Source organism: Echiichthys vipera, assembly GCF_963691815.1.
Source record: "Echiichthys vipera genome assembly, chromosome: 16".
NCBI classification, from domain to species: domain Eukaryota; kingdom Metazoa; phylum Chordata; class Actinopteri; order Perciformes; family Trachinidae; genus Echiichthys; species Echiichthys vipera.
This window is the reverse complement of record NC_139841.1, coordinates 27,653,189-27,678,188: the sequence shown is the minus strand read 5'-3', so window position 1 is coordinate 27,678,188 and position 25,000 is coordinate 27,653,189. Positions and strand designations below refer to the sequence as shown.

Below are 25,000 nucleotides of genomic sequence, written 5' to 3'. Positions count from 1 at the left end.
TACTGCAGATTTGGTCGATGAAAAGATTCAAAAACAGTCGACAAGACGCACAAAAACTCCGAGGTCTACGGAAAGATCTGGAAACAAAGCCACGCATCGCCATGACGTCATCAATGCGTGTGACGTGTTACGGCGTGATGACGTATAGGCAGCAAGAAGCATTCTCCGAGGCCCAGGTAGTGTGAGTACAAACGGGCCTGGAGGGGGGACAAGGACCCTAAAGCACGGGGCGCGGGACGGAGGCACAGTGGGAGGGGCGCCCTAAGTAAAGGATAACACATGACCACGTGTCCATTATCAGGAAATAATGGACGGGAACGTCTGACGCACTGATTAGGAAGAACTTGAAGGGCGTTCTCCTGCTCATACCACAGAAAGGAAGAATATTCACTTATATTTTCATACGTTTTGCTGTAAAATTCTCACGTTTTTTCAAATAATGCCTCTGCGTCACATCGTCGGACGGTTCGTTATCCCTTAAAAATTAGAATCAAAAAAGCTGATTCTTTGTTTTTTATGGAGGTTAAAAAAGAAGTCCTGCTCAAAACTCATCTTAAAAAGGCTCAAAAAGGTTAAAGGTGAACTTTAGGGGAGTTTACACGCTGACTGTGTTTTCATTGAACAGAGAGAGGCTAGCAGTTCCCCTCCGCTTACAGTCTTTGTGCTAAGCTATGCTAACTGGTTACTGGCTGCAGCGTCTTATAGAGCGGTATCGATTTTCTCAGCAGACTCTTAAGCACAAAGTGATTATTCCTTCAAGGAGAAACCCCTGAAAGTCCTAATTAACAAACAGACAACAGATTTAAGGTCCGGACATCCTGTTTACGCTGCGGTTAAAACGCCTTCTCCACGCCGCCGTCAGCTGTAGTTCTGTAGGTAACGTGTGTTGGGAGGTCTTAGCCGTATCCGTCGTTCCACTCCATCACTTTGTCGTACTCCTGGATCTTCTGTTTGATGTGCGACAGTTTGCTCTTCAGGTACTCGCAGCGCTCCTTCTTCTCCAGGAACGACGGGTCCTGGTTTCACAAAACACAAACACGGCCGAAGTGAAGGTTTTATTTTCATGCTAATCAGTCGATTTAATGATTATTTACTGTTATACTTCAACTGTTCATACTTTTATACTGAAGCATTAGCTCAGGACAGGCCGTGGTATGTTGTCCGCATCATGTTGGGCCGAACAACGCCCCCTAGCTGTGATATAATCCCAACATCCCTGAGGTGAGCTAGTGCTTTTATGAGACGGTTACCAACTATGGCAATATTAAAGTGATAGACAGATTCCAATTCAAACGGTGTCTATGAACAAAAATCCAGCATAAAACATTGTTCTTACGCAGAAATAGGCCCTCCTGGTCGGCGGCTGCTATCAAAACGTACTATCTTGATGTAACTTAGCTTGTTGCTGCCCTGTTAGCTTAACCGAGCGCAGCCTAGCATTAGCATAGCTTGTAGACATTGTGAAGTTCCTTAAACTGAATAAATGCCACATGTAAACACTAAACGGCTTAGCTAGCTCAATCCTGTTATAACTAAGATATCTGCGAAAAAATAATTTAACAGTTGACAGATTTAGTGCCACGTCTGTGAACATGAACACGTTTATTGAACAACTGTTGACGGGGAAATCCAGGAGAGTCGCTAACAGCCGGACGTGGCTAACAGTGGTTAGCTCGGGGCAGCACGGTGAAGGCATTCAAATGTCTTTTTTAACCACTAATGCTGCTGAAAATAACAGCAAACCTCTGCAGCAGCATGAGAAGAGTCCCTACACACAAAACAAAGCAGCAATGGTCTCCTTCCTTTGGGATTGACTTTGGTAATCCACTGTAATGGACTTTACTATGAGAGGAGCTGGTACAGGGGCCAGTAGGTAAGTCTTTAAAACACTCTTTAATAAACTCTGGCTTCACTAACTACGCTGATGGTGCTTTGTTTTGTGTGCAGGGACTCTTATCAGCACCAAATGTGAATTATCCAGTTTGTTTGATAAAAACTAGAGTGAGGAGCTTTAAATTACTCATGAAAATACGTATTTACGTCTAGTTTTGTTCTTTTTTTAATGCAAGGTGTTGACAAGAAGAATACTGTCACTTTACTGCAGTATTAAACAGAGTCTGACACCTTTTCCAAAGTCAAATTGAAGCGCTTTTCCAGCACCTTACAGCTCTGGTAAATTACATATTTGTATACAGTATATACAGTGCACTGATTATTGCACTTCTTCAGCACATTAAAGCTGATGTTGTGCTAAAATAATGTTTCATGACAGCTTACTACAGAAGGCTCGAAATGTGTCACTTCGGCATCCTGTGCGACCTAAAATTCAAGTGTTTCCAAGGATTTCCAGCACCCACAAGAACCCTGATCAGGGTCCCAAGTGTGAAATATCTTCCCTGGCAGACACAGCGCATGGATGTGAATGCGAACACAAAACAAGAGAAGGAGCTCACGTTTTTCTTCCTCCGATACTCCTGAAGGATTCTGTTGATGCGATCGACCTCCTGCAACAAGAGGAAGAGAGAGGCCGTGTCAAAGTGAGGTCGAGCCTTTAGAGAGTGAAACTCACGAGGGTGAAATTAAGGTGCCTTTGGACAGAGCAGAGAGGGAATTTGAGGGTGGAGGGGAAGTGCGGCGGGAACAGGAAGTGCAAACAGAGGAAGTTAGAAGACGGGGAAGTGAGGCCCAGAACAAAAACACCGGCTGCAATAATCCAGACAATCAAGTCTCTGATGAAAGGGAAATGAAGCGAAGCACAGAGTCAGATTACAGGGGTGGAAACCTATTTGGGTATGAATGCAAAGCAGAGTCCGGTGCGCTGCGACAGCGTGGCGGTGCACTTTAAGTGTTCATGTGGTCGGAGGCGTGAAAAAAGCCCACGGCTTTACAGTGTTTGGAGCAGATTATCTTTAAGTGTTTGCACTGAGATGGACTCCACGTAAACTTCAGAGCACCTGAATGTTTAAACCATAGATGATGATATTTAAAAGATACTTCTGCAGGTGTTACACAAGGTCATCTAACCTAAGACTAAAACAGTTAAAAATATTTCATCAAAATCACTTTATTCTCATTTAAAATGTTGAAAACAAAAACATTTACATGAACCAGATGGAGACGGGGACAACGAGAGGTTGTAAAACTTGAATACTTCATTATGTGTCGCCTCCATCCTTTATAATTATCTGTAACTCTTGTGAGCAGCTGATAAATGTTGCATGTAGATCACCTTTATTTCCAATTGTGGTTTAAGTTTCTAGACTGTTTAAAAAATGGATGTAGCGTCTCCGTCGAGGGCCGTTCTCTCTACTTGATCCAGTCGTCCTCGCCTACGGGTGTCTCCATCTTGTCAGACTTTGACTCCTGCTCATTTCCTCTGACCAAAAAAGGGCATGTATGTGACGTTGGGGGGAGGGACATACATCCATATGGCTGATGTTTACTGGATTAGCAACATTAGCACCACTGCCCGGGAGCTAGGCTAACAAAACAAGCTAGTAGATAAACAGGAGTGGAAGTCAATGTTGAGACGGTGAAGGAACGGGAGTCATTTTTTAAGTTTTTAAAAAAACGGGAACGAGCGGGAGCAGGATTTTTTAGAGGGTCGAGACTGACTCCAGATTAGCACCTAGTGTTTGTGCCATCAATAGTAGGCTGTATTGCAAGTCATGGTGCAAGTGCGGCTATTTAATTAGCATTACAGAGCTACGATGCTGTGTAAACGGCCTGTTAAACATGGGGCTCAATGAGAAACTGCTCTGTTATGAAACCTGCCCCTAATGGACACTCTGAGAACTGACGCTGACGGAGCTTCCTGATTGGATCAACCAGGACGTCACTGTGGTGAAGCTTGGTTAAGCTCCTCGGGTGGGACAAGCTACAAAAACAGCTGGATCCTACAATTCCCATAATGCAACGTAACTGCAACTGTTGTTACACCCTCCCAGCCTTTCCACCTCTTCATGAAGAGTGAACTGATCTGATGAGTGTGTCTGTGAGCAGCATCTATTGTGTTGTGATGTTGTGCGTGACCGTAATCACCGTCTGGCTGGTCGGGTGCTGGGGCAGGCCGCGCATCATGGCGTCCATCTCATCAAACTTCTTGAGGGTCGCCTGCACCTCCGCGTGGATCTCTTTGTACTCCGCGTACTGGTCGTTGAACACAGCTCTGTACTGGTCCCGCTCCTCGTCCGACCGGATCGTGGGGTACTTCCTGCAGGACGGAGGTGCAGGAGAGAGGTTGGTTTTGTAAATACACAACTCGCCGCACAGTGAGTTACAGTTTAAGCTCAACTCACCCGATGTAGTCCGGCACAATCACAGGTTTTGGGATGTGTCCTGATGGAATTGTCCCCTGCAGGACGTGCGGGGGAAGTGCTTTAGGAGCCGCCTGGATGGGAACGACCGAGGAGCCTGTGACCTGCTCCGGAGCTCTGGGTGCAGGAGCAGAAACTGGAGCCACCTGCAGAGACACAGCAACAGGAAATAAACCATACGTCACAATAACACAGAATAAGAATTAAAGGATTAAAGATCGACAGGACGCTCACCAGTGCTTGTGCAGCTCGCACGTCAGTAGGCTGCATCTGTGGATTAAACACATACAGAAGGATCATTAAGTCAACGTGTAGCTAATAATCATGATTTACTGTTAAAGGAATAGTTTTGTCATTTTGAGTAATATTCACTTTTTTTGCAGAGAGTTAGAAAAGAGGATTTAAACCACTCTCATGTCTGTTATTTTTTTAAAGCTGGCCTTGCCCTGTCCAAAACTCAGCAGCTTTAAAGTTGATTAACTCATTTCATATCTTTTATGTTTAATCTGTAGAAAACCAACAACCTGGGGTTTAAAAAGGTGTTTTTTCTGTTTACTTTAGAGGTGTTTCTACTCTTTCTGCTCAGCTAAGCTAACGTCTTCTGTCTGCAGCCTCATGTTTATCCTACAGACATGAGACTGGTCTATAATAATAATAATAATAATAATAATAATAATAATAACAAGAGTATTCCTACAGTTCTGGAGCTCCAAACGGTGCAAACAAATGGTGTGAAACTCAGAAAACCGGCTCCACCTCCTCATTCCTCCACTGCTGTCATGTGTGCAGTTTGCATTGCAGTGCCTGTGTGTGTGTGTGTGTGTGTGTGTGTGTGTGTGTGTGTGTGTGTCTGTGCGTGCCTGTGTGTGTGTGTGTGCCTGCGTGTGTGTGTGTGTCTGTAGCCTTGAGTCGTAGCCATCACAGTGATAAACAGCGTGAGAACTCACCTCGTGGCCGTACCTCTCCCTGTATCTGCGCGCAGCCTCGTGTCTCCACAGCTTGAGACAGACGAGGGCTCCGATCAGATACACCACCAGAGTGACGAACAGGAAGATGATGGCAGCCGTCTGTCCCGCCTCCGTCCTGCAGAACGCCCCGTTGATGCCGTTGTTGAAGACCGGGTAGGAGCAGAGCCCTCCGCGGGTCGTGTCCCGGACATACACGATGCCTGGTAGAAGAAAAAAAAAGATGTTTTAGATCTTTATTTGTCCAGGTTTTGAGATATTTGATGCTTTTTATGAACAAATATACTCTAAATGCAAATTTACTCTGTTAAAAATAAAAGTCCTGCAATAATAACTTACTTACTTATGTTAAGTTTTATCAGCAAAATGCACTAAAAGTATCAAAAGAACTCACTTTGCCTTTCACAGACTTAAAACTATATTTAGAAATGGTTACATATAGATATTCCAAACATCATGTTTAATGTTTGATGATGTTAAATATTCTTTAATAAAGTTATTTGTTTAGTAAAGCAGCCTCCTGAGTGTCTCTGCAGAGTCACATCTGGTGTAAAATCCTAAACCCAACCTTAAATATTCATCACTAGATTTTAAAATAATGTCTGAATCTTCATTTTGCAAAAACAAAAAAGGTTTAAAAATGTTTAAAGCGATTGAAGTAAAACAAATTATACAAATTAGCTGAGGAGGATCCACCAAAATGGATCATTTAGGGCCGACGACCGACACGAACGTCGATTTTCCTGAGCCGATATTTGGAGCTGATACGACTTTTTCTCCCACAATTTACATCATAAAAATTAAAACAATGATGAAAACAAATCTTATGAGTCTCAATTTTAGATTTTTTATAAAAAGGAACATTTATTGAACTTAAAAACGGCGTCTCCAGTAACGCGGAGCTGCCTGTGGACGCCTGTCTGTAAATAATGACGGAAAAACAATTTCAGCGAACGCAGCAGCCACATCGGCCGACACCATACGCTTGGGCGCCTCCCTAGGGAGGTGTTCCAGGCACGTCCAGCTGGGAGGAGGCCTCGGGGAAGACCCAGGACCAGGTGGAGAGATTAGATCTCCACACTGGCCTGGGAACGCCTCAGGATCCCCCAGTTTGAGCTGGTTAATGTGGCCCGGGAAAGGGAAGTTTGGGGTCCCTGCTAAAGCTGCTGCTCCTGAGACCCGACCCCGGATTAGAGGCTGAAGAGTCTAATTGGTAACAGTGTTTAATACTGTACAGATAAATTAAATACATAAATAAAAACCTGAATAAATAAATCCAAAATAATCTGCGTGGATACATCAGGGGCTGGTTTGACTCTGGCTTAGGTCCGACTGGTCTGGACCAGTCGAACACGTCTTTAGGGGTTTATATTTTAGAATCGAGCCGCGTCACCGACCTGCTGCCATGAACAACACCGCCAGCGCCAGGTTTATGGTGAACTCCGTCAGAGGCCACCAGTTGGAGTCCAGCAGGATGGTGCGGTAGTACATGGTCATCCCCAGCACCAGCACGATCACAGTCACCAGCCAGGCCAGCCCCGCCACCACCAGCACAAACGGCGTCTTGGGGCCCGAGTAGTAGGACGCGCCCGTGGCTCCGCCGTACATCCCTCCGTACGCTCCCCCTGGAGACGAGTACCCAAACATGTTGAACCACTCGTTGTCTTTGTGGATGTAAGCGCAGACGCAGGCGAACACGGCCGCCCCCAGCAGGAGCTCCACGCATCCCAGAATCCTCAGCAGCCCCGCCCAGGACTTCATGTAGGCGTAGCGCTGATGGTACTCCTCCACCCGCTCGCTGTAGGTCAGACCCGTGTGGTAGGTGCGTCCCGACACGGACTCATGGCCGTCCAGGAGCTCCTTGCGCGAGTTGTAGCTGCCGCCCGAGCCGCCGAAGGGGTCTCGGTACGACCCGGGGACGGAGGGGGAGTGCGGAGGAGAGCAGCGCACCCCCTCGCTGGTGCTGTTGTTGTTGTTACATGACGAGGCCGGCATGGACCACGGCTGCTCGCTGCTGCGGTTGCTGCCTCTGAAGAAGTTCTTCCAGGAGTCTGGGATGAAGCGGTGGACCGGTTTGATGTCGAGGGCGGGGTCGAGGTCGGGGTCCGCGTTATCCTCGCTGCCGCTGGGATCGAACTCGGGGCCCACGGGTGGATGGTCCGGCAGAGGCGGAGGAGGGAGGGGGTCGGCGCTCTGAGCGAGGCGAGGCGCCGTCTGCTCTCTCAGCGGCTGCAGGTCGTAGGAGTCTGCTCGGGGGAGAGAGCCCGGCGGCACCTGGTCGTAGTAGGGCGACTGGCGGACACGCTCAGTGCGTCCGTAATAACCTCCTCCATTGGACATGAGGATGGTGATGTTCCCTGAGAGCACACACACACACACACACACACACAAACACACACACACACACACACACACACACACACACACACACACACACACACACACACACACACACACACACACACACACACACACACACACACACACACACACACACACACACACACACACACACACACACACACACACACACACACACACACACACACACACACACACTATTTATCCCTTTCTATCCCATTAAAATAAACAGTATTGTGTGTTGTAACACCAGAAGAAGAAGAAATTAAAGTTCTATTCTAAAGTTATTTGTCGTGAAAGAAATTTAATACAGATTCAATTTCAAGCACTTGTCAAACCTTGAAAACACATAAAGATTCAAGCATTTTCAAGGATTTCCAGCACCCGTACCAACCCTGTATTTGCTGCTTTTTTCTGTTTTATAACTTTGTTAAATAATAAATTTGTGTTTTAGCCAAAACAGGATATTTAAACCATCACTTTGGATGAATTTCCACTGTTTTCTGATGTTTAATAGACCAAATTAAAAAGTTTAGGGTCAAATCAGGATGTTTTCTAATGTTTTAAGACAAAGAAAAGCAGCAAACTCTCCTTCACAACAAGCAGGAACTTGAAGAATTATAATTAAATTACCGATATATTGCTTTTCAAACCATTCATAATTAAAGCTCCCATCAAATCAAATCATCAACAGAACTAAGACAGAGGAGAAAGATGCAGAGGGAAGAGAAATCCACATTAAGACGTTGAAGAATTAAGAATATCATTCATGCAAAAGTGTGTTTTCTCCACAGAGCCAGCAGACGCAGAGCAGCCCAGGACCTGAGGGCGTTCTCCCACCATCCACCATGCAAGCTGAGTCAAGAGTGCATTTTTGTGCTGCAACCAAACACGCAGCTCAACCCCCCTGTGGCGCTGCTAACGGCGGCTGCTGTTGTTGTTGTTGTCATGTGAGCGCTCATGTGTTGCATCCAGCAGTGCGCCACTTACCGGTTGGTTGTTTTGCAGACAGCACAAAAATACACTCTTGACAAGAATCAGCCCTTAAAGCCCACTTCTTTAACGATGTCGAGAGGTAAAAAATAATAATAAAGAGAGAATATGCTTGAATACCTCGTTCACTCACGCAGTCACTCAGCACCACTTACATTGGCCTGCAGGTCAGAGTGCAAACCTGGTGTGAACGTGCAGAGAGCGGAGGAATCGCCTGTGAACACACAAGATGGTGGACGTTATTACGGCTGCAGCTGAAGAGAATAAACAACGTCACAATGTCCCCAAAGTGACGTCTTCACCGTTTTGTTCATAAATATATTCGGTTTTACAGCGATGGGAAACTGTGGGAGGCTGCGAATCCTCACAAGAGTTTTTACTTCATCAGTTATCAAAAGTGCTGTTGGTTTTATGCAAACATACCCACGCACACACACACACATGCACACACACACGCACAAACACACACACAGACACAGACACGGACACACACGCACACACAGACACCCTCACAGACAGGCACGCATGCACACACACACACAGACACAGACACGCACGCACACACAAAGGCGCAGGCGCACACGCACACACACACACACACACAGACACACGCACACACACACACGCACAAACACACACACAGACACGGACACACACGCACACACACACAGACACGCACACAGACAAGCACGCATGCACACACACACAGACACGCACACACACACAAAGGCGCAGGCGCACACACACACAGACTCACACAGACACACGCACGCACACATTTTTCCTGTATAAATAAAGGTTAATAAAAAAAATAACATGTGTATAAACGTGTCAGCTCTTATATAATAACATAACACGTTTATAGATAAAATATATAATAGTAAATTAGTAAGGGTGCAGTTCAGGAGGCCTGACAACATAAATAAATGCATAAATAAATAAATGCATGACTAAATGGGACCTCCTACCTTATAAACATATACAAATTCATGTATTTATTCTTTTATTTTTATACATTTATGCATGTTTTTATTCATGCATGTATACCTTTATGCATTCATTAATTTATTCCTATATTTATTTATACATTTATTTATTACTTTATGCATTTATTAATTTATTTATTCCTGTATTTATTTATAGTTATTTAGGCATTTATTTATTTACACATTCATTTCTGCATGTATTGAGCCGTGTTTAGTCCACAGTAATAACAGTTAGTGTGCAGTTATTAATGTTTATATCAGTAATAACAGCATTAGTGTGCAGTTATTTATATATATATCAGTAATAACAGCATTAATGTGCAGTTATTTATATATATATCAGTTATAATAACATTAGTGAGCAGTTATTTATGTTTATATCAGTAATAACAGCATTAGTGAGCAGTTATTAATGTTTATATCAGTAATAACAGCATTAGTGAGCATATGTTTGTTTATATCAGTAATAACAGCATTAGTGAGCAGATATTAATGTTTATATCAGTAATAACAGCATTAGTGAGCATATGTTTGTTTATATCAGTAATAACAGCATTAGTGAGCAGTTATTTATGTTTATATCAGTAATAACAGCATTAGTGAGCAGTTATTAATGTTTATATCAGTAATAACAGCATTAGTGAGCATATGTTTGTTTATATCAGTAATAACAGCATTAGTGAGCAGATATTTATGTTTATATCAGTAATAACAGCATTAGTGTGCAGTTATTTATGTTTATAGTTGTATATAACAGTAATAACATCAGTAGTGAGCAGTTATTTATGGTGTATAACAGTAATAACAGCATTAATGTGCAGTTCAGGGGCCTGCTAAGGTCACCACAGCACCTGGCGGAGCTCCATTTGACTCGGTCCCGGGAGGAAAAGTCTAAACTAACCCTTGACTGTGACTCCGTGTGAACTCATTCTGCTGTTTTAAGTTTATTTTTTATTAAAAATTAAAACACAAACTGCAGCTTTGGAAACGTCCAGAAATGACGTCACAGCGCGAAAAAGCCAACATAACGTCACCGACCACCGACTTTAACACTTTATTTATTATTTTATAAAGTTTAAACGGTTTTAAAACTACAAACTTCTCCGGGTCGATGTGAAAATAACGATTTTAACTAACTATATAAGCAACAGTGTGTAGTTTAGTTCACCTACCTTCTTCTTCTTCTTCTTCTTCTTCTCCTGTTACTTCTCCTGTTGCTTCTTCTTCGCCTCTTTCCTCCTGTTCCGCTTCTTCTTCTTCTCTTGTTTCACCAACAGGTTTCCCTCTGACGCGACCACGTGACCTGCCCATCCCCGTGACGTCACTCAGACACCAGGGGGAAGTTCACCTGAACAATAAAAAAAACTCACCTGTTTTATTTTTTTAACATTATTTTAACCACACTTTGTGTGTTTTTAGAACAGTAAAGATATTTAAAAAAATAATTGCTATTATATAAAAATTAAAAATATATTTTTTATTAGTGTTTGGAAGTTTAAAAAAATAAAGTTTGCGATCAAACTACAGCACAAAAAAGGAGAATTTGAGAATAATAATCTCATTATTTTGGTAAAATACTTGATGCTTATTTAAATATATTTATAAATGAGATGAAATTATACAAAAAATATCTAAAGTGTTTAAAAATAACAAAAGCCTCTGTATGAATATATATGTACCTTATTTATTATTATTATATTATTATTATTAGTAGTAGTATTATTTATTATTACTATATTATTTCCTGACGGACATCTTTTAAAATTTGTATTTATTTTGACTGTTTATTTAATTTGACTTGAGTTTGAAAATTGTATTAATTTGTATTCATTAGTATTTAGTTTTGTCCAGCGTTTTATTTATTTGTATTTTATTTTTCTGCTATTGATGTCACTCCCTCGGTGGTCCATATTAAATATAACATCTTTTTGTAGTGGTTTTGCATTTAATTTTTAGTCATTTTGCATCTTTTTGTGGTGGTTCTGCATCTTTCTGCATCTGACACCCAGATAGCATCTGCCTTAAGGATTTCCACAAAAAAATTCTCGATCGTACTCATCAAAACTACTTTAAAGATACTTTTTCATGCATTGGTCAAGTTAGAGATTTCTCACTCTTCACATTTTAGAAAACTTCTATTACATAAAAAAAATTAGATCAGTAATCAACTGGGGAAGTTTGATGGCGACATCTATGAATTAGAAGGTTACCTAATGCACCTGCAGTGTCTCCCTTTAATATTTAATAGCTTTACTGGAGTCAGTGTAACTGCACTGACCCGTTGTCATGGCTGCACACGGGAATGTAGACTGGGGCGTTCACACACCTGCAGGTTTCAATATTCATCAAAGTCTGTGTGTCAGCACTTTCACTGCAGTAAAGGACCTGAACGTTCTTCCACTGTGATCAGCTGCAGTGTTTCTCCCTGAGCACCGGGTGGCGCTCTGCAGTCACAGAATAAAAACCCCGAGCTGTGACAGACACTGGAGGTGAGAGCTGTGTTCACCTTCCACCAGAGCGTCACAACATTCAGTGTGTTTTAAGAAGCATAACATTTCTAAATATGTCATAGTTATTAATACAGTGCATTGTTTTTTCTCTCATTGAAATAGGAATGAAATAAATCTCTTTTTACCATTTTGCATCTTTTTGTGGTGGTTTTGCATCTATTTTTAGTCATTTTGCATCTTTTCGTGGTGGTTTTGCATCTATTTTTAGTCATTTTGCATCTTTTTGTGGTGGTTTTGCATCTATTTTTAGTCATTTTGCATCTGTTTGTGGCTGTTTTGCATCTATTTTTAGTCATTTTGCATCTTTTTGTGCTGGTTTTGCATCTATTTTTAGTCATTTTGCATCTTTTTGTGGTGGTTTTGCATCTATTTTTAGTCATTTTGCATCTTTTTGTGGTGGTTTTGCATCTATTTTGAGTCATTTTGCATCTTTTTGTGGTGGTTTTGCATCTATTTTTAGTCATTTTGCATCTTTTTGTGGTGGTTTTGCATCTATTTTTAGTCATTTTGCATCTTTTTGTGGTGGTTTTGCATCTATTTTGAGTCATTTTGCATCTTTTTGTGGTGGTTTTGCATCTATTTTTAGTCATTTTGCATCTTTTTGTGGTGGTTTTGCATCTATTTTTAGTCATTTTGCATCTTTTTGTGGTGGTTTTGCATCTTTTTTTAGTCATTTTGCATCATTTTGTGGTGGTTTTGCATCTATTTTTAGTCATTTTGCATCTTTTTGTGGTGGTTTTGCATCTATTTTGAGTCATTTTGCATTTCTTTGTGATGGTTTTGCAAAGATGCACAGGAGTCAGTTCGATCTTGTGTCTTGCTCGATTCACAAAACTAAAAGTCAAATCTATTTTTTTTTGGACCTTTATTATGAATCAATTGTATAAAACTAAACTTTGAACATAGTTTCGATACACTTCTCTCAGTCGGACCGTGAAGATCTGATCCAGCACTTTCTGTTCCCATCAAACATGTCAGGGTGCTCCTTCAGGGTGAAATGTTCCAGGGCCCCACAGCTGTTGTGTCAGAGAGGTCAGAGTTCAACGCAACCGGCTGCGTTCTCCCTCAACTCCCCTTTCTTTGTTTGTCTCCATTCACACCGGGACAAAGGAAGCAGCGCCCAGGCGGAGACGACAGAACACGAGCAGTGGAGCCTCAGCTGCTCAGGATCATCGTGACAAAACTAAAATCATCCACAGAACGTTCCAGAGAGCAGCTCCAGCTCATCCTGCACGGCTTTGGGATTTAATATTCACTCTTTATCGACTTCAATACAAAACATCATGCGTGCAATATTGCTGTTTCTTTTTTTAATTCATTTTGTACTAAACCCTCCTGTTGCTGCAGGATCATATTTGCTTGTTGAACCTTTGAGGCAAAAAGTGGAAGAGACCAAAACAAAAGAGCTTGTTTTTCGATCGACCACGACGATCGATTTGGTTTTATTCATAACAATAATGGAGGACGACAAAGACCCACGGGAAATGTATTTAAAATGCAAAGAGAATTAACAGAGTGTTGTTGAAGAAGATGCCTTTCAATAGACACGTCTACTTTTTAATGATTGATAACAAATCTTTAAAAAAGTGTATGAATGATCGTCTCCGTACAAAAGGAAATGTCTCTTAATGTCATTCTAGCAGATTCTAACTCCCTCAGAGTTGCGTCTCCTTTTATACTGAAGCTGGAGCTGAAGCTGAGGGAGTTTCTAACCAGCTGAAGAACAGATTTACAGATTTACAACAGCAGAAAGAACGAAAGAGACGAGAAAGAGAGAAAAAGATAACATGACAAAAAAGACAACAAAGACAAAGATGGACAACAAGAAAAAAGACGTCAGGAAAGACGAAAAGACAGAGACAACAAGAAAAAGTGGCAATGAATAAAGATGACATGAAGACGGACAAGAAAGACAAGAAAGAAAGACAACAAGAAAGAAAAAAAAATGAAAGAAAGACAAGAGAAAGAAAGACAACAAGACGGACAAGAAAGAAAGACAAGAGAAAGAAAGACAACAAGACGGAAAAAGAAAGAAAGACAAGAGAAAGAAAGACAAGAAAGAAAGACAAGAGAAAGAAAGACAACAAGATGGACAAGAAAGAAAGACAAGAGAAAGAAAGACAAGACGGAAAAGAAAGAAAGACAAAAACAAAGAGAGAAGACGTGAAAGAAAAACAAACAAACAGAAAGAAAGACAGACCAGGAAAGACAACAAAAAAGATGAAAAGGACAAGAAAGAAGGAAAGAAAGACAACATGAAAGAAAGAAAGACAACATGAAAGAAGGAAAGAAAGACAACATGAAAGAAAGAAAGAAAGACAACATGAAAGAAGGAAAGAAAGACAACATGAAAGAAAGAAAGAAAGACAACATGAAAGAAAGAAAGAAAGACAACATGAAAGAAGGAAAGAAAGACAACATGACAGAAGGAAAGAAAGACAACATGAAAGAAAGAAAGAAAGACAACATGAAAGAAGGAAAGAAAGACAACATGAAAGAAGGAAAGAAAGACAACATGAAAGAAAGAAAGAAAGACAACATGACAGAAGGAAAGAAAGACAACATGACAGAAGGAAAGAAAGACAACATGAAAGAAAGAAAGAAAGACAACATGAAAGAAAGAAAGAAAGACAACATGAAAGAAGGAAAGAAAGACAACATGACAGAAGGAAAGAAAGACAACATGAAAGAAAGAAAGAAAGACAACATGAAAGAAGGAAAGAAAGACAACATGAAAGAAGGAAAGAAAGACAACATGAAAGAAGGAAAGAAAGACAACATGACAGAAGGAAAGAAAGACAACATGAAAGAAGGAAAGAAAGACAACATGACAGAAGGAAAGAAAGACAACATGAAAGAAGGAAAGAAAGACAACATGACAGAAGGAAAGAAAGACAACATGAAAGAAAGAAAGAAAGACAACATGAAAGAAGGAAAGAAAGACAACATGACAGAAGGAAAGAAAGACAACATGAAAGAAAGAAAGAAAGACAACATGAAAGAAGGAAAGAAAGACAACATGAAAGAAGGAAAGAAAGACAACATGAAAGAAGGAAAGAAAGACAACATGACAGAAGGAAAGAAAGACAACATGAAAGAAGGAAAGAAAGACAACATGAAAGAAGGAAAGAAAGACAACATGAAAGAAGGAAAGAAAGACAACATGAAAGAAAGAAAGAAAGACAACATGAAAGAAGGAAAGAAAGACAACATGACAGAAGGAAAGAAAGACAACATGAAAGAAAGAAAGAAAGACAACATGAAAGAAGGAAAGAAAGACAACATGAAAGAAGGAAAGAAAGACAACATGAAAGAAGGAAAGAAAGACAACATGAAAGAAGGAAAGAAAGACAACATGAAAGAAGGAAAGAAAGACAACATGAAAGAAGGAAAGAAAGACAACATGAAAGAAGGAACGAGGAGAGAGAAAACAAAGTCAGAGTCGTCTGTTTGATGAAATGTTGACACATTTAATTGGAAATCAGAAGTTTTCACACGATTCTCAGAACAACAGACGTGATCTCATCTGAAATGTGGGCACAAACTGAGCAAACACACACACACACACACTCACACACACATACACAAACACACACACGTATATATTCTTATATTACACATGTGGCTGACGGATAACAGACATAAGGAATGACTGACGGACTTAAAACACGTTAAAAACGGCTTCAGAGCGAGTTCAACTCTGCGCGGAAGCCTGGAAACAAGCCCGTCCTTTATTATGACGACAGGTTCAACGAACACGTACTGCATCGATATACACGCATATATTGCATAAAGTCAGGGTCAAGTATCACTACACTTGTGTTTCTACCTAAGGGTAGGAGAAATGGCTTTTTAAAGGTGTCATCATCATCTGCATCGGAACAAAACGAGATCAAACTCAAAGAGGAATGTTTCCAAACGCGGTGACGCAGACTTTAAAAAGGTGCGCGGACGTGTTTCGGACGTTTGATCAAACACGACCCTCGTTCTCTCTCCACTACAGGAAGTTCTGCTTTAATTTCCACTCTTCTCACATTTCTAACCATCAATCATCTCCGTGCTTTCAGGGGCAACAAAACGCAAAAGCTCGGTTGTGGATTTAGCGTTATTTCCCTCCCACCTGCGAGACGAGTACTAGCCAATCAGAGGCGGAGTTGTGCGCGGGTCTTCGTGACTGTAGACGGGTCCGAACCGCAGACTGTATAAAAAACGGACGTAGCGTCTCTGTCGAGGTCCGTTCTCTCAACTTGACCAAGTCGTCCTCGCCTACGGGGAGTCTCCATCTTGTCAGACTTCGCCTCATTTCCTCTGACCAAAAAAGGGCATGTATGTGACGTTGGGGGGAGGGGCGTACGTCCATCTGGCTGACGTTTACCTCCGAGGAGAAGTGAGGGCCAGAGGCTAGCTGTCACTCAATAGACTCAACTTAAAAAAATCAATGAAGCGGAGCCAAATAACGCAAATGGCGTCACTCAGGGTTTTGTGTCATTCTCCGACGACCAGGTTTTTAACGAAGCTGAGTTCTGTGACGTGAATGAAGCGATAACACACGAGGCCCAAACATCAGCATCTACAAACGACCCAGTTTGTGGACGAGAGTGGAAACAAAAGGTAGAACAATGCACCAAAACAAACAGGTCAGGTTACAGATCATTAAGTTCCCGTAGTGGAGAAAAAACAACACAGAAAAAATAAACTTCAGCTAAAAGATGAAGGTGAGACATGATTGAGGATTAAGCGCCAAAGTGATTAATATGTTCTTTACATATTCATGTAACTCTACGTAAAATGACAGAAAACATACCTGTGCTGTTGCTGTGATTCGACAGTTAATATTGGACAGTAAGTACAGCATACGTACGTGTGATTCTCTAAACACCGTCACATTCCTAAAACTCTATCGGAGGATTAAAAGCTGATTGATTCCTGCGTCTGTCTACCAGCTGCTAAATCTAGAACACTGCGCTCTTATTGATTAAAAAACACAGATTTAATCTCTGATTTCTGACGTTTAAAGTGTCATTCAGACGCAAAATCATCCCGTGGTCTTTTTCTGCACTTACTTTATTCAAAGAAGTAATTTCTCTTCATGTATCAACTATTAACGGAGAAATCAAGGAGAGTCGCTAACAGCTGGACGTGGCTAACAGTGATTAGCTCGGGGCAGCACGGTGAAGGCATTCAAAGGTCTTTTTTAACCACTAATGCTGCTGAAAATAACAGCAAACCTCTGCAGCAGCATGAGAAGAGTCCCTACACACACAACAAAGCACCAACAGCGTAGTTAGTGAAGCCAGAGTTTGTTAAAAGAGTGTTTTAGGGCGCACTCACACTGTCCATCCGTACCATGCCCAAACAGATTTTACCGCTAAAGTCTGGTTCCTTTGAGCAGTGTGAGTGCAACCGTACCGCGCCTAGTTGTGGCACGCTTGCCGTCCACGGCCCGTTTGGGAGAGGTGGGCTTTAGTAAAGCACGTTTGCACGTGTACGAGCACGAGCGTGCGCACGTGTACGAGCACGAGGCCTACGGCGGTTCTGAGGTCATTTCCTGTGCGCCTGTTGGGACGTAGAAAAAAGAAGGAGGGGCCATGCGCGGACATTTCAAACAATGGCGGTGAAAGGTTCACGTTGGTGTGATGCGGAGGTGGAGTGTTTACTGCAGATTTGGTCGATGAAAAGATTCAAAAACAGTCGACAAGACGCACAAAAACTCCGAGGTCTACGGAAAGATCTGGAAACAAAGCCACGCATCGCCATGACGTCATCAATGCGTGTGACGTGTTACGGCGTGATGACGTATAGGCAGCAAGAAGCATTCTCCGAGGCCCAGGTAGTGTGAGTACAAACGGGCCTGGAGGGGGGGACAAGGACCCTAAAGCACGGGGCACGGGACGGAGGCACAGTGGGAGGGCGCCCTTAAAGACTTACTGACTGGCCCCTGTACCAGCTCCTCTCATAGTAAAGTCCATTACAGTGGAAGGAGCCCATTGGTGCTTTGTTGTGTGTGTAGGGACTCTTCTCATGCTGCTGCAGAGGTTTGCTGTTACTTTCAGCAGCATTAGTGGTTAAAAAAGACCTTTGAATGCCTTCACCGTACCGCCCTGAGCTAATCACTGTTAGCCACGTCCGGCTGTTAGCGACTCTCCTGGATTTCTCTGTTAACTGTTGTTACACTAAAACACTCTCGATGGCTTATTTGATGAATGAAAGCGCTGAAAAAGACCACGGGGTGATTTTGCGCCTGAATTACGCTTGAATCTCAGTTCAAGCTCGTCGATGAAAGGCAGCAGAAGCCGATGAAATACTTTGATCTATAAAGTGCATAAAAGTGACTCACAGCGTGGGAGCTAAACGATGAGGAACACTGTAAATATGGCTCCCTTCATGGCCGTCTTCCTCTCGTGTCACAGTTAGTGTTAGTAACAAATAACAGCATCAAGGAGAGGACACTTAAAGGGCGATGAACAATACCTCTTTTGGTCGCACATTGTTCTTTACTCTCAACGAAGACGTACTTAGAAAATCCGAGGACTTACAGTAAAGCTGGATAAAAAGTGCCCACACTGTTGTGTCAGGGCGGGGCTCATTAAAATCATCCACAGAGAAGGTTTGCATTGCTTGTGTAGAGACGTCTGCGTCGGACGTACAGTGAGGATCCGTTCAGTAAGGGATCTGGTTCTGGTAATACTGCAGCATGTCGTACGTTTTGCTCCTGTGGAAGAGAAACGAGTTCATGAACATGTTTTAGTGTCTACCTCACAAAAGCTCTTACAGTTCACATGTTTTCAAGTGTATGAGCTGCTTATCATACACACACACACATACACACACACACACACACACACACATCATACACAGTTCCTGCAGCTTTTCCACAGTCAAATTCAAGCGCTTTTCAAGCATTTCAAGGTGCATTCTCGTGTTTTTCCAGCACCTTACTGCTGTTGTAAACTACGTATCTGTATCCAGAACAATCCTCAGTGTTCAGTAAACTTATTATGTCACTTTTTCATCACATTCAATTAGATGTTACTGAACTATAAACAACCAAAATGATGTTTTGAGACGAATGAAAGGACAGAAATAAAATCAACAACTATTCTGATCATCGGTTCATCAGCAAATGTTATTTTTAATGCAAAAATGACAGAAAATGCTGTTTTTAGTCCCTTAAACATGCAGATCATGTTTTCTATGTTACATCATTTACGGTATCCAGGGTTTCCCCCAGAAAATTGGTTACTTAAGGTGGGGTGTGGTATTAAGAGACGCGCTCACGACGCAGAGTTTACACTCAAGGCCATTAGTCACGCAGGAGAACACGGGAATAGAGCAGCAGCCAGATGGTTGAACATGAACCAATCAATGGTGCCGAAGTGGAGGAAGCAACAAGACGACCTCCCCTGACTGTTGGACTAATGGATGCAGAACGTAACCCCAGCCTCCACTGTAGCGTCTGTTCTATGCGCCTTATAATGTGGTGCACCTTATATATGAAAAAAGTTTCAAAATAAGACGTTCATTGAAGATGCGCCTTATAATGTGGTGCACCTTATAGTGCAGAAAATACAGTATATAGATTAGTTAAGGCGGCAGGTGAGTGTAAGGTGCAGCGGGGAACCCCGGTCAGAACCGATAACAGAACATTTCAAGCACTCTACTCAAAATCAAAGCACTTCAATTCAAGTGTTTTCAAGGATTTCCAGCCCCCGTGCAAACCCTGCATCATAGTGTGTTTCCTTCAGTCGCTGTGAAAACATCCTAAATATATCGCTCACTTAAACTACACAGCAGCACATCTCTTATCTACCGCCTGTTACTGCAGGAAACACACTGACTGTGGATAAACTGTCAAGACTCGGCTCTGTCAGTGCCCTCCTCTCTTCCTTTTGTGTGAGTTTGTCTCCCTCTGTCTGTGTTTCCCTGCATGTGTGTGTCTTCTGTCGTCTAGGTCCGGTAGGCGTTCCCCCCAAAGCTGCAGCCTGTTACGCTGATCACCTGGATCTGTACTTATACCCTGAGCTGACAGGCATGCAGCGCAGGACCGTTGTATTCCTTTACTGGTAAAACTATTCCCCCCGGATTGGCGTCCCCTTTCTCGTGGTTATCACGCTCCCCGTCGTTAAGTATACTAATCGTGTTTGTTTGTCTCTCTCTCCGTAGTTTCCCGTGTTCCTGTTTCCCGTCCGTCTCCCTGAGTCTTCCGTCGTCTCCTCGTTCCTCTTTTTCCCTCGACCGTCTCGTTTGTGTTACCCTATTTACCCTGTAGTGTTTTTGTGTTCGCTATTATCATTAAACGTTTGTACTTTTACTTCGTGTCCGTGTCTGCATTGGGTCCACCATTTTTGTATGTTATTTCTGTACCGTTCACGACAAACACCTCATACAACCACTCTTCGACGTATCCACACTGTCCCTTTAACGTCACGTGAGGTCAGTAAAGCCGCTGCAGAGAGGGGAACTATCTTACCTGCTGCTGAGGAAACAGCTCTGGATGACTTTGATGATGAACGCCGCTGCTTCTTTCTCACTCATTTGAGGGTTAAACCGCCCTCTGATTGAAACACACGCACAAACAAAGATTTGTTTGATCAGTCACAGACACGGATGTATGAAGAGAACCGGACACAGCTCATCACTCTTGGACTCACTTGAGGAGTTTGATGGTTTGTCCTCTGAAGCACGGCAGACCAGTGTCCAGCATGAGGGTCACCAGAGACACCACCGCGTCCATGTAGGGTCTTAACGTTCAGAGGAGAAGCAACAGAATCAAAACGCACGTCTTCCATCTACCAAAGCACACGGAGGCTAAACGGGCCGTTAACCTGCTGCACACTTTGGCTTCTCTTACCGTACGGCCAGATATCCTCTGACGCACATCTCCATGAACCATTTGAAAGGCGTCGCCTCCATCTTGCCCCCCATGATCATCACCATCTCGTCCGTCAGCTTGATGTCCGGCTCCCAGCCCAGGTTTCCTCCGGGAGAGCTCTCAAACATGAAGCCGAAGTCTGCAGGGGACAAGTTCGCATGAAGAGAACATATTAACAAGACCACCGCCGTGACTGTACCTGTGTCGCTCGCACGGGACCCACACAACTGGGAATGGGATTCGGGGACCGTACTACGTAACGTAACACCCTTTCAAAATATGATTTCCGGGTCCGAGCCTCGTATTTCTCCAACGCAGCAGTGCCGTGTTCCCTGTTGTTTGAACAGATCTGAGTTTTTAACAAACGTAATGTAATTTTACTTCTTTCTTATCGATGAAAAAGAGTCTAACTGACCAAAGACGTGATCGTGATTGTTCACATGTTCGGCTGTTGTGTCTGTTTTGTTCCAACGGAGCATTTGGACCCGGAAATCTTATTTTGAAAGGGTGTTATGTCAGACTGACCAGCCCGATAAAAGCTTCCAAACTCACAAATCTTATCTGTTCGGTAACTATGGTAACCACATTATATTACATTACATTTCATTTAGCTGATGCTTCCAAAGCGACTTCCATTCATACCCATGCGCAGCACAGGGAGCAATCTGGGGGTTCAGTGTCTTGCCAAAGGACAATTCGACATGTGGACCAGAGGAGCTGGGGATCGAACTGCTGATCTTTGGTACAGAGACCCACTCTACCCCCTACACACTGTACGTATCTGTGGTACCTATGTGGATGAGGTGGCCCTTGCTGTCCAGCATGATGTTGCCGTTGTGTCTGTCTTTGATCTGCAGCAGGAACAGCAGGAGGCTGTAGGCGGCCATGCTGCGGATGAAGTTGTACCGAGCCTGCGGACGGGAGAACATCAGAGACACCACGGTGAGATTCTGCTGGTGTTTGCACACACAGCAGGGAGAAACCATAACGTCTTATGAGTAATAAAAAAGGAAAACTCAAAACTAACAGATATAAAAACGCTGTCATCGCTCAACTGCACTCTGTCAGGAAAATACACAAATTCAGGACCAAGAGAATCTAATTATTTAATGGTTTATAAAAATATCTGTAAATTGTGAAGGAAACACGATCACACACATTTCCCTGCAGCTCATTTGAGCTTAATTAGGTTCAAATCTCTGCACCTTCTGGAAGGCGAGGGTGGATTCGTCTCCGTACTGGTTACGGAAGTAATCGTACATCCCGAAGTCCGTCTGTCTCCCGAGTTGGTCTCTGGACTTGCAGTCTGGGATGCACTCGATCACGCCGCACTGACGGAAAAAAATGTATTATTCCCATTAATTATGATTAGTTACAACCAGTGTCACAGCTGAGATAAGGGATGTGATGCCATGGAGTAAAGGACAAGTTGGGTTTTCGCCTGACGTGTGAATACGGCTGCTGTGCTCCGCGGTATAAGTTCAGGAACAACTCGAGCACTTTCCTCTTCCCTTGTGCCGTAAACTGAGTTTCCCCGGGAGTTCGTACCCGGCGGCAGACAGAATTACATTCTGGAAACAAGGCTCTAAACGCCGGTGATGTCCTTTTTCTACCGCCATTACATTGTGCAGTTTACTTCATAATGACGGGTTAGAACAGGAAAGTCATCTGTGGTCACTTTAAAGGTATGTAACCACCTGCACTTGCTCACTGTAAAGCCAAACAGGCCCGGATCTACACATGGTGGGGGATAGAAAGAGTTCATGGGAACATTTGGGGTTGTCCCGAACATCACCAGGGTGTCGAGAAATCAATCAGCTGCACAGGGATTCTTACTCTTACCCAACCCTCCATCTCTTCAACCTCACCAACGGATGCATGGTTCAGCGCTCTCTGAAAGACTATCAAAATCTAAATGTGGACTATTATGCAAACGAATCTGATGCAAACACATCAGAAGCCCCCACCCTCCTTGTCTTAACCCCTTATGACCCGAGTCCAACGGCAAAAACACCCATCTTTGTTTCAAAACAGCATCCCAGAAGGCACAGAAGACTTTTGTTTTGGTATTTCACCCGTCTTAAAAAACAAAGAGATCGTCAAAAAACACGCACACGTCACATCCGGTCTCAAAGGTATATACATATATACAAGCAAATGTTGCATCCGGTCTAAACGGGTTGACCTGATGTTAAGCGTTGTGTAGAAGTGTTAAACAATTAGACATGAGTCATGTTCCCGCCCTGTCAACTGTCTACCTTCAAGTAGCTCCTGCAACAAGACAGTTACTGACGGAAGTGCAGCTCATTGAACTGTGGGCGGCAGAGCATTGGTCAAAACCGCTCCCCCTCTGCCTCCTGCCCCTCACTGAAATAACTGGAGGCAGCTGTGAGACAAAAGTATTTAAAGTGAACTTGACATTCAGAGGGAGTGATGGGACGTGAAGTCTTACCCCCGGTGCAGTGGCCACCACTCTGTAGGGGAAGACAAACAGATCGAGGCCGACCAGCTGGAAGATGTTCTTAAAGAGTCCGATGATCTGCAGGGCGAGCATATCCTGCAAGACGAGAGACAAAATCACAGGAGCGTGAGAAGTAAGAAGAGGTGATCTCCCCCTGAAACGTCCCGGTGACGTTGAGTCCGGCGAGGTACCTGTCTGCAGTCGTCTCCCACTTTAAAGATGGCCGCCTGCCAGCAGATCCTGCGTGACCCGTCTGGATTCTCCTCCCCGTCCTCCATGGAGTCGGCGGGGCAGCGGAGACCCTCCCTCTCCAGTTCACTCACCCCACAGCGCTTCACCTTAAACTTGGCCAGGTAGGGCGCCTTGGCAGCGCTGTGACAACGCAGAACACGTTAAGATAAAGTGAGTGGGGGGTCCAGAGGAAGTTGCACGCCAATGAGATGTTTCAGAAGCAGGATGTCCTCCTTTACCTCTGCATGGGCGTTCCAGACTTGTAGTCGATGTCTAGCACGATGGCTTCAGGGTTGCTTGGTAGGTAACAGCCTGGAAAACGCAGAAATATTCACATGTTAACACATTCTTTGAGTGGAGGGGGACTTTGCTGAAGGAGAGCACGTTACCTGGCTGGACTTTGATATCCGACAGAGCTTTGAGACAGGCCCTTTTCCTCTCGTCTCCCTTTGGAACCGGCCTGAAAAGATAAAGATGAATCAGGGTTTTTTTTATAATCACACCAGAACTCTGCTCCAACCTCTGTTTGCTCGTGACGCGGACGCACGTACTTGAGAATGGCGGAGACGTTGGTGATCTTGTTGAAGAAGTCGAACTCTCTCTGGTAGAAGTCTTTGGCCGGACCCGACAGAGAACCTGTGATCTCCTCCACCATCTGCTCCAGCAGCTCCCCGATGTCCGCTGCACACGTGAACGGGATTATAATGAACTGCATTTGATTCAATGACGCCTGATGAGGGGTTTAGTGATTACACACTAACAGGAAAAGATATCCCACTACTGTTTATTTATTTATTTAGTTTGTTAAGTGTAATATTGAAGGGATCACATATTAAAATAATATCGAGTTGTAGAAGAGAAAATATCCGTGTCTACGCCAGCATCCTGTCTGACAAGAAGTACCTGGCAGCGTGCCACTTGGTCCCACCCGGTGAGCTTGGTACTACCCCAGCCCAGAGCACGCTGCGACCTGTGTTTTCATTTTCATTTGTCTGTGGTGATCAGGGATCATTGAGCTTCTCTACACACTGACACCTACAGGTTTGGCGTGCTCTGGACATATATATATATATACACGGGTTAGTGTAAACGAAGACGAGTTCTCTGAAAACAGACGGGTGTTGTTTTTGAAAACGGAGATGACGACGAAATGTCTGTTTATGAAAATAGCCGCCCCATGTAAATGTAGTCTTTGTCCCATCCTTAAGTCCGGCACTCTGCGGTCAGTCTAACTCACGTCAGCGTTGAAGCGTTAGGAGTTCGCTGTCGTCTGAGTCTGTACTCACGGTCTTTCTGGTGTCCCTC

At 43.4% G+C, this 25,000-nt stretch overlaps 2 protein-coding genes across 4 annotated transcripts in view; both read right to left on the bottom strand.

Annotated features, from left to right (window-relative positions):
- marveld2a (MARVEL domain containing 2a) overlaps window positions 1-10,859 on the bottom strand; it is a 13,186-nt gene extending 2,327 nt beyond the window's left edge. The window contains exons 1-9 of one of the 2 annotated variants that reach the window (XM_083929449.1): window positions 10,794-10,859; window positions 8,791-8,849; window positions 6,679-7,638; window positions 5,264-5,484; window positions 4,551-4,586; window positions 4,299-4,462; window positions 4,042-4,213; window positions 2,454-2,504; window positions 1-1,016 (exon numbers count right to left, since the gene is read on the bottom strand). The exon at window positions 1-1,016 is cut by the window's left edge and continues 2,327 nt beyond it. In XM_083929449.1, coding sequence (XP_083785575.1) covers window positions 897-1,016; window positions 2,454-2,504; window positions 4,042-4,213; window positions 4,299-4,462; window positions 4,551-4,586; window positions 5,264-5,484; window positions 6,679-7,621 — 1,707 coding nt within the window. In that variant the 5' untranslated portion in view covers window positions 7,622-7,638; window positions 8,791-8,849; window positions 10,794-10,859 and the 3' untranslated portion in view covers window positions 1-896. Of the gene's footprint in view, window positions 1,017-2,453; window positions 2,505-4,041; window positions 4,214-4,298; window positions 4,463-4,550; window positions 4,587-5,263; window positions 5,485-6,678; window positions 7,639-8,755; window positions 8,850-10,793 lie in introns of both variants that reach the window. The other variant, XM_083929450.1, reaches the window with a different exon arrangement.
- A 7,155-nt stretch (window positions 10,860-18,014) lies between these two features.
- pi4kaa (phosphatidylinositol 4-kinase, catalytic, alpha a) overlaps window positions 18,015-25,000 on the bottom strand; it is a 34,723-nt gene continuing 27,737 nt past the window's right edge. For both annotated transcript variants that reach the window (XM_083929596.1, XM_083929597.1), the window contains exons 43-54: window positions 24,982-25,000; window positions 24,247-24,376; window positions 24,085-24,155; window positions 23,935-24,007; window positions 23,656-23,836; window positions 23,456-23,560; window positions 22,209-22,334; window positions 21,794-21,914; window positions 20,983-21,142; window positions 20,783-20,872; window positions 20,602-20,685; window positions 18,015-18,843 (exon numbers count right to left, since the gene is read on the bottom strand). The exon at window positions 24,982-25,000 is cut by the window's right edge and continues 102 nt beyond it. In XM_083929596.1, coding sequence (XP_083785722.1) covers window positions 18,792-18,843; window positions 20,602-20,685; window positions 20,783-20,872; window positions 20,983-21,142; window positions 21,794-21,914; window positions 22,209-22,334; window positions 23,456-23,560; window positions 23,656-23,836; window positions 23,935-24,007; window positions 24,085-24,155; window positions 24,247-24,376; window positions 24,982-25,000 — 1,212 coding nt within the window. In that variant the 3' untranslated portion in view covers window positions 18,015-18,791. The remainder of the gene's footprint in view (window positions 18,844-20,601; window positions 20,686-20,782; window positions 20,873-20,982; window positions 21,143-21,793; window positions 21,915-22,208; window positions 22,335-23,455; window positions 23,561-23,655; window positions 23,837-23,934; window positions 24,008-24,084; window positions 24,156-24,246; window positions 24,377-24,981) is intronic.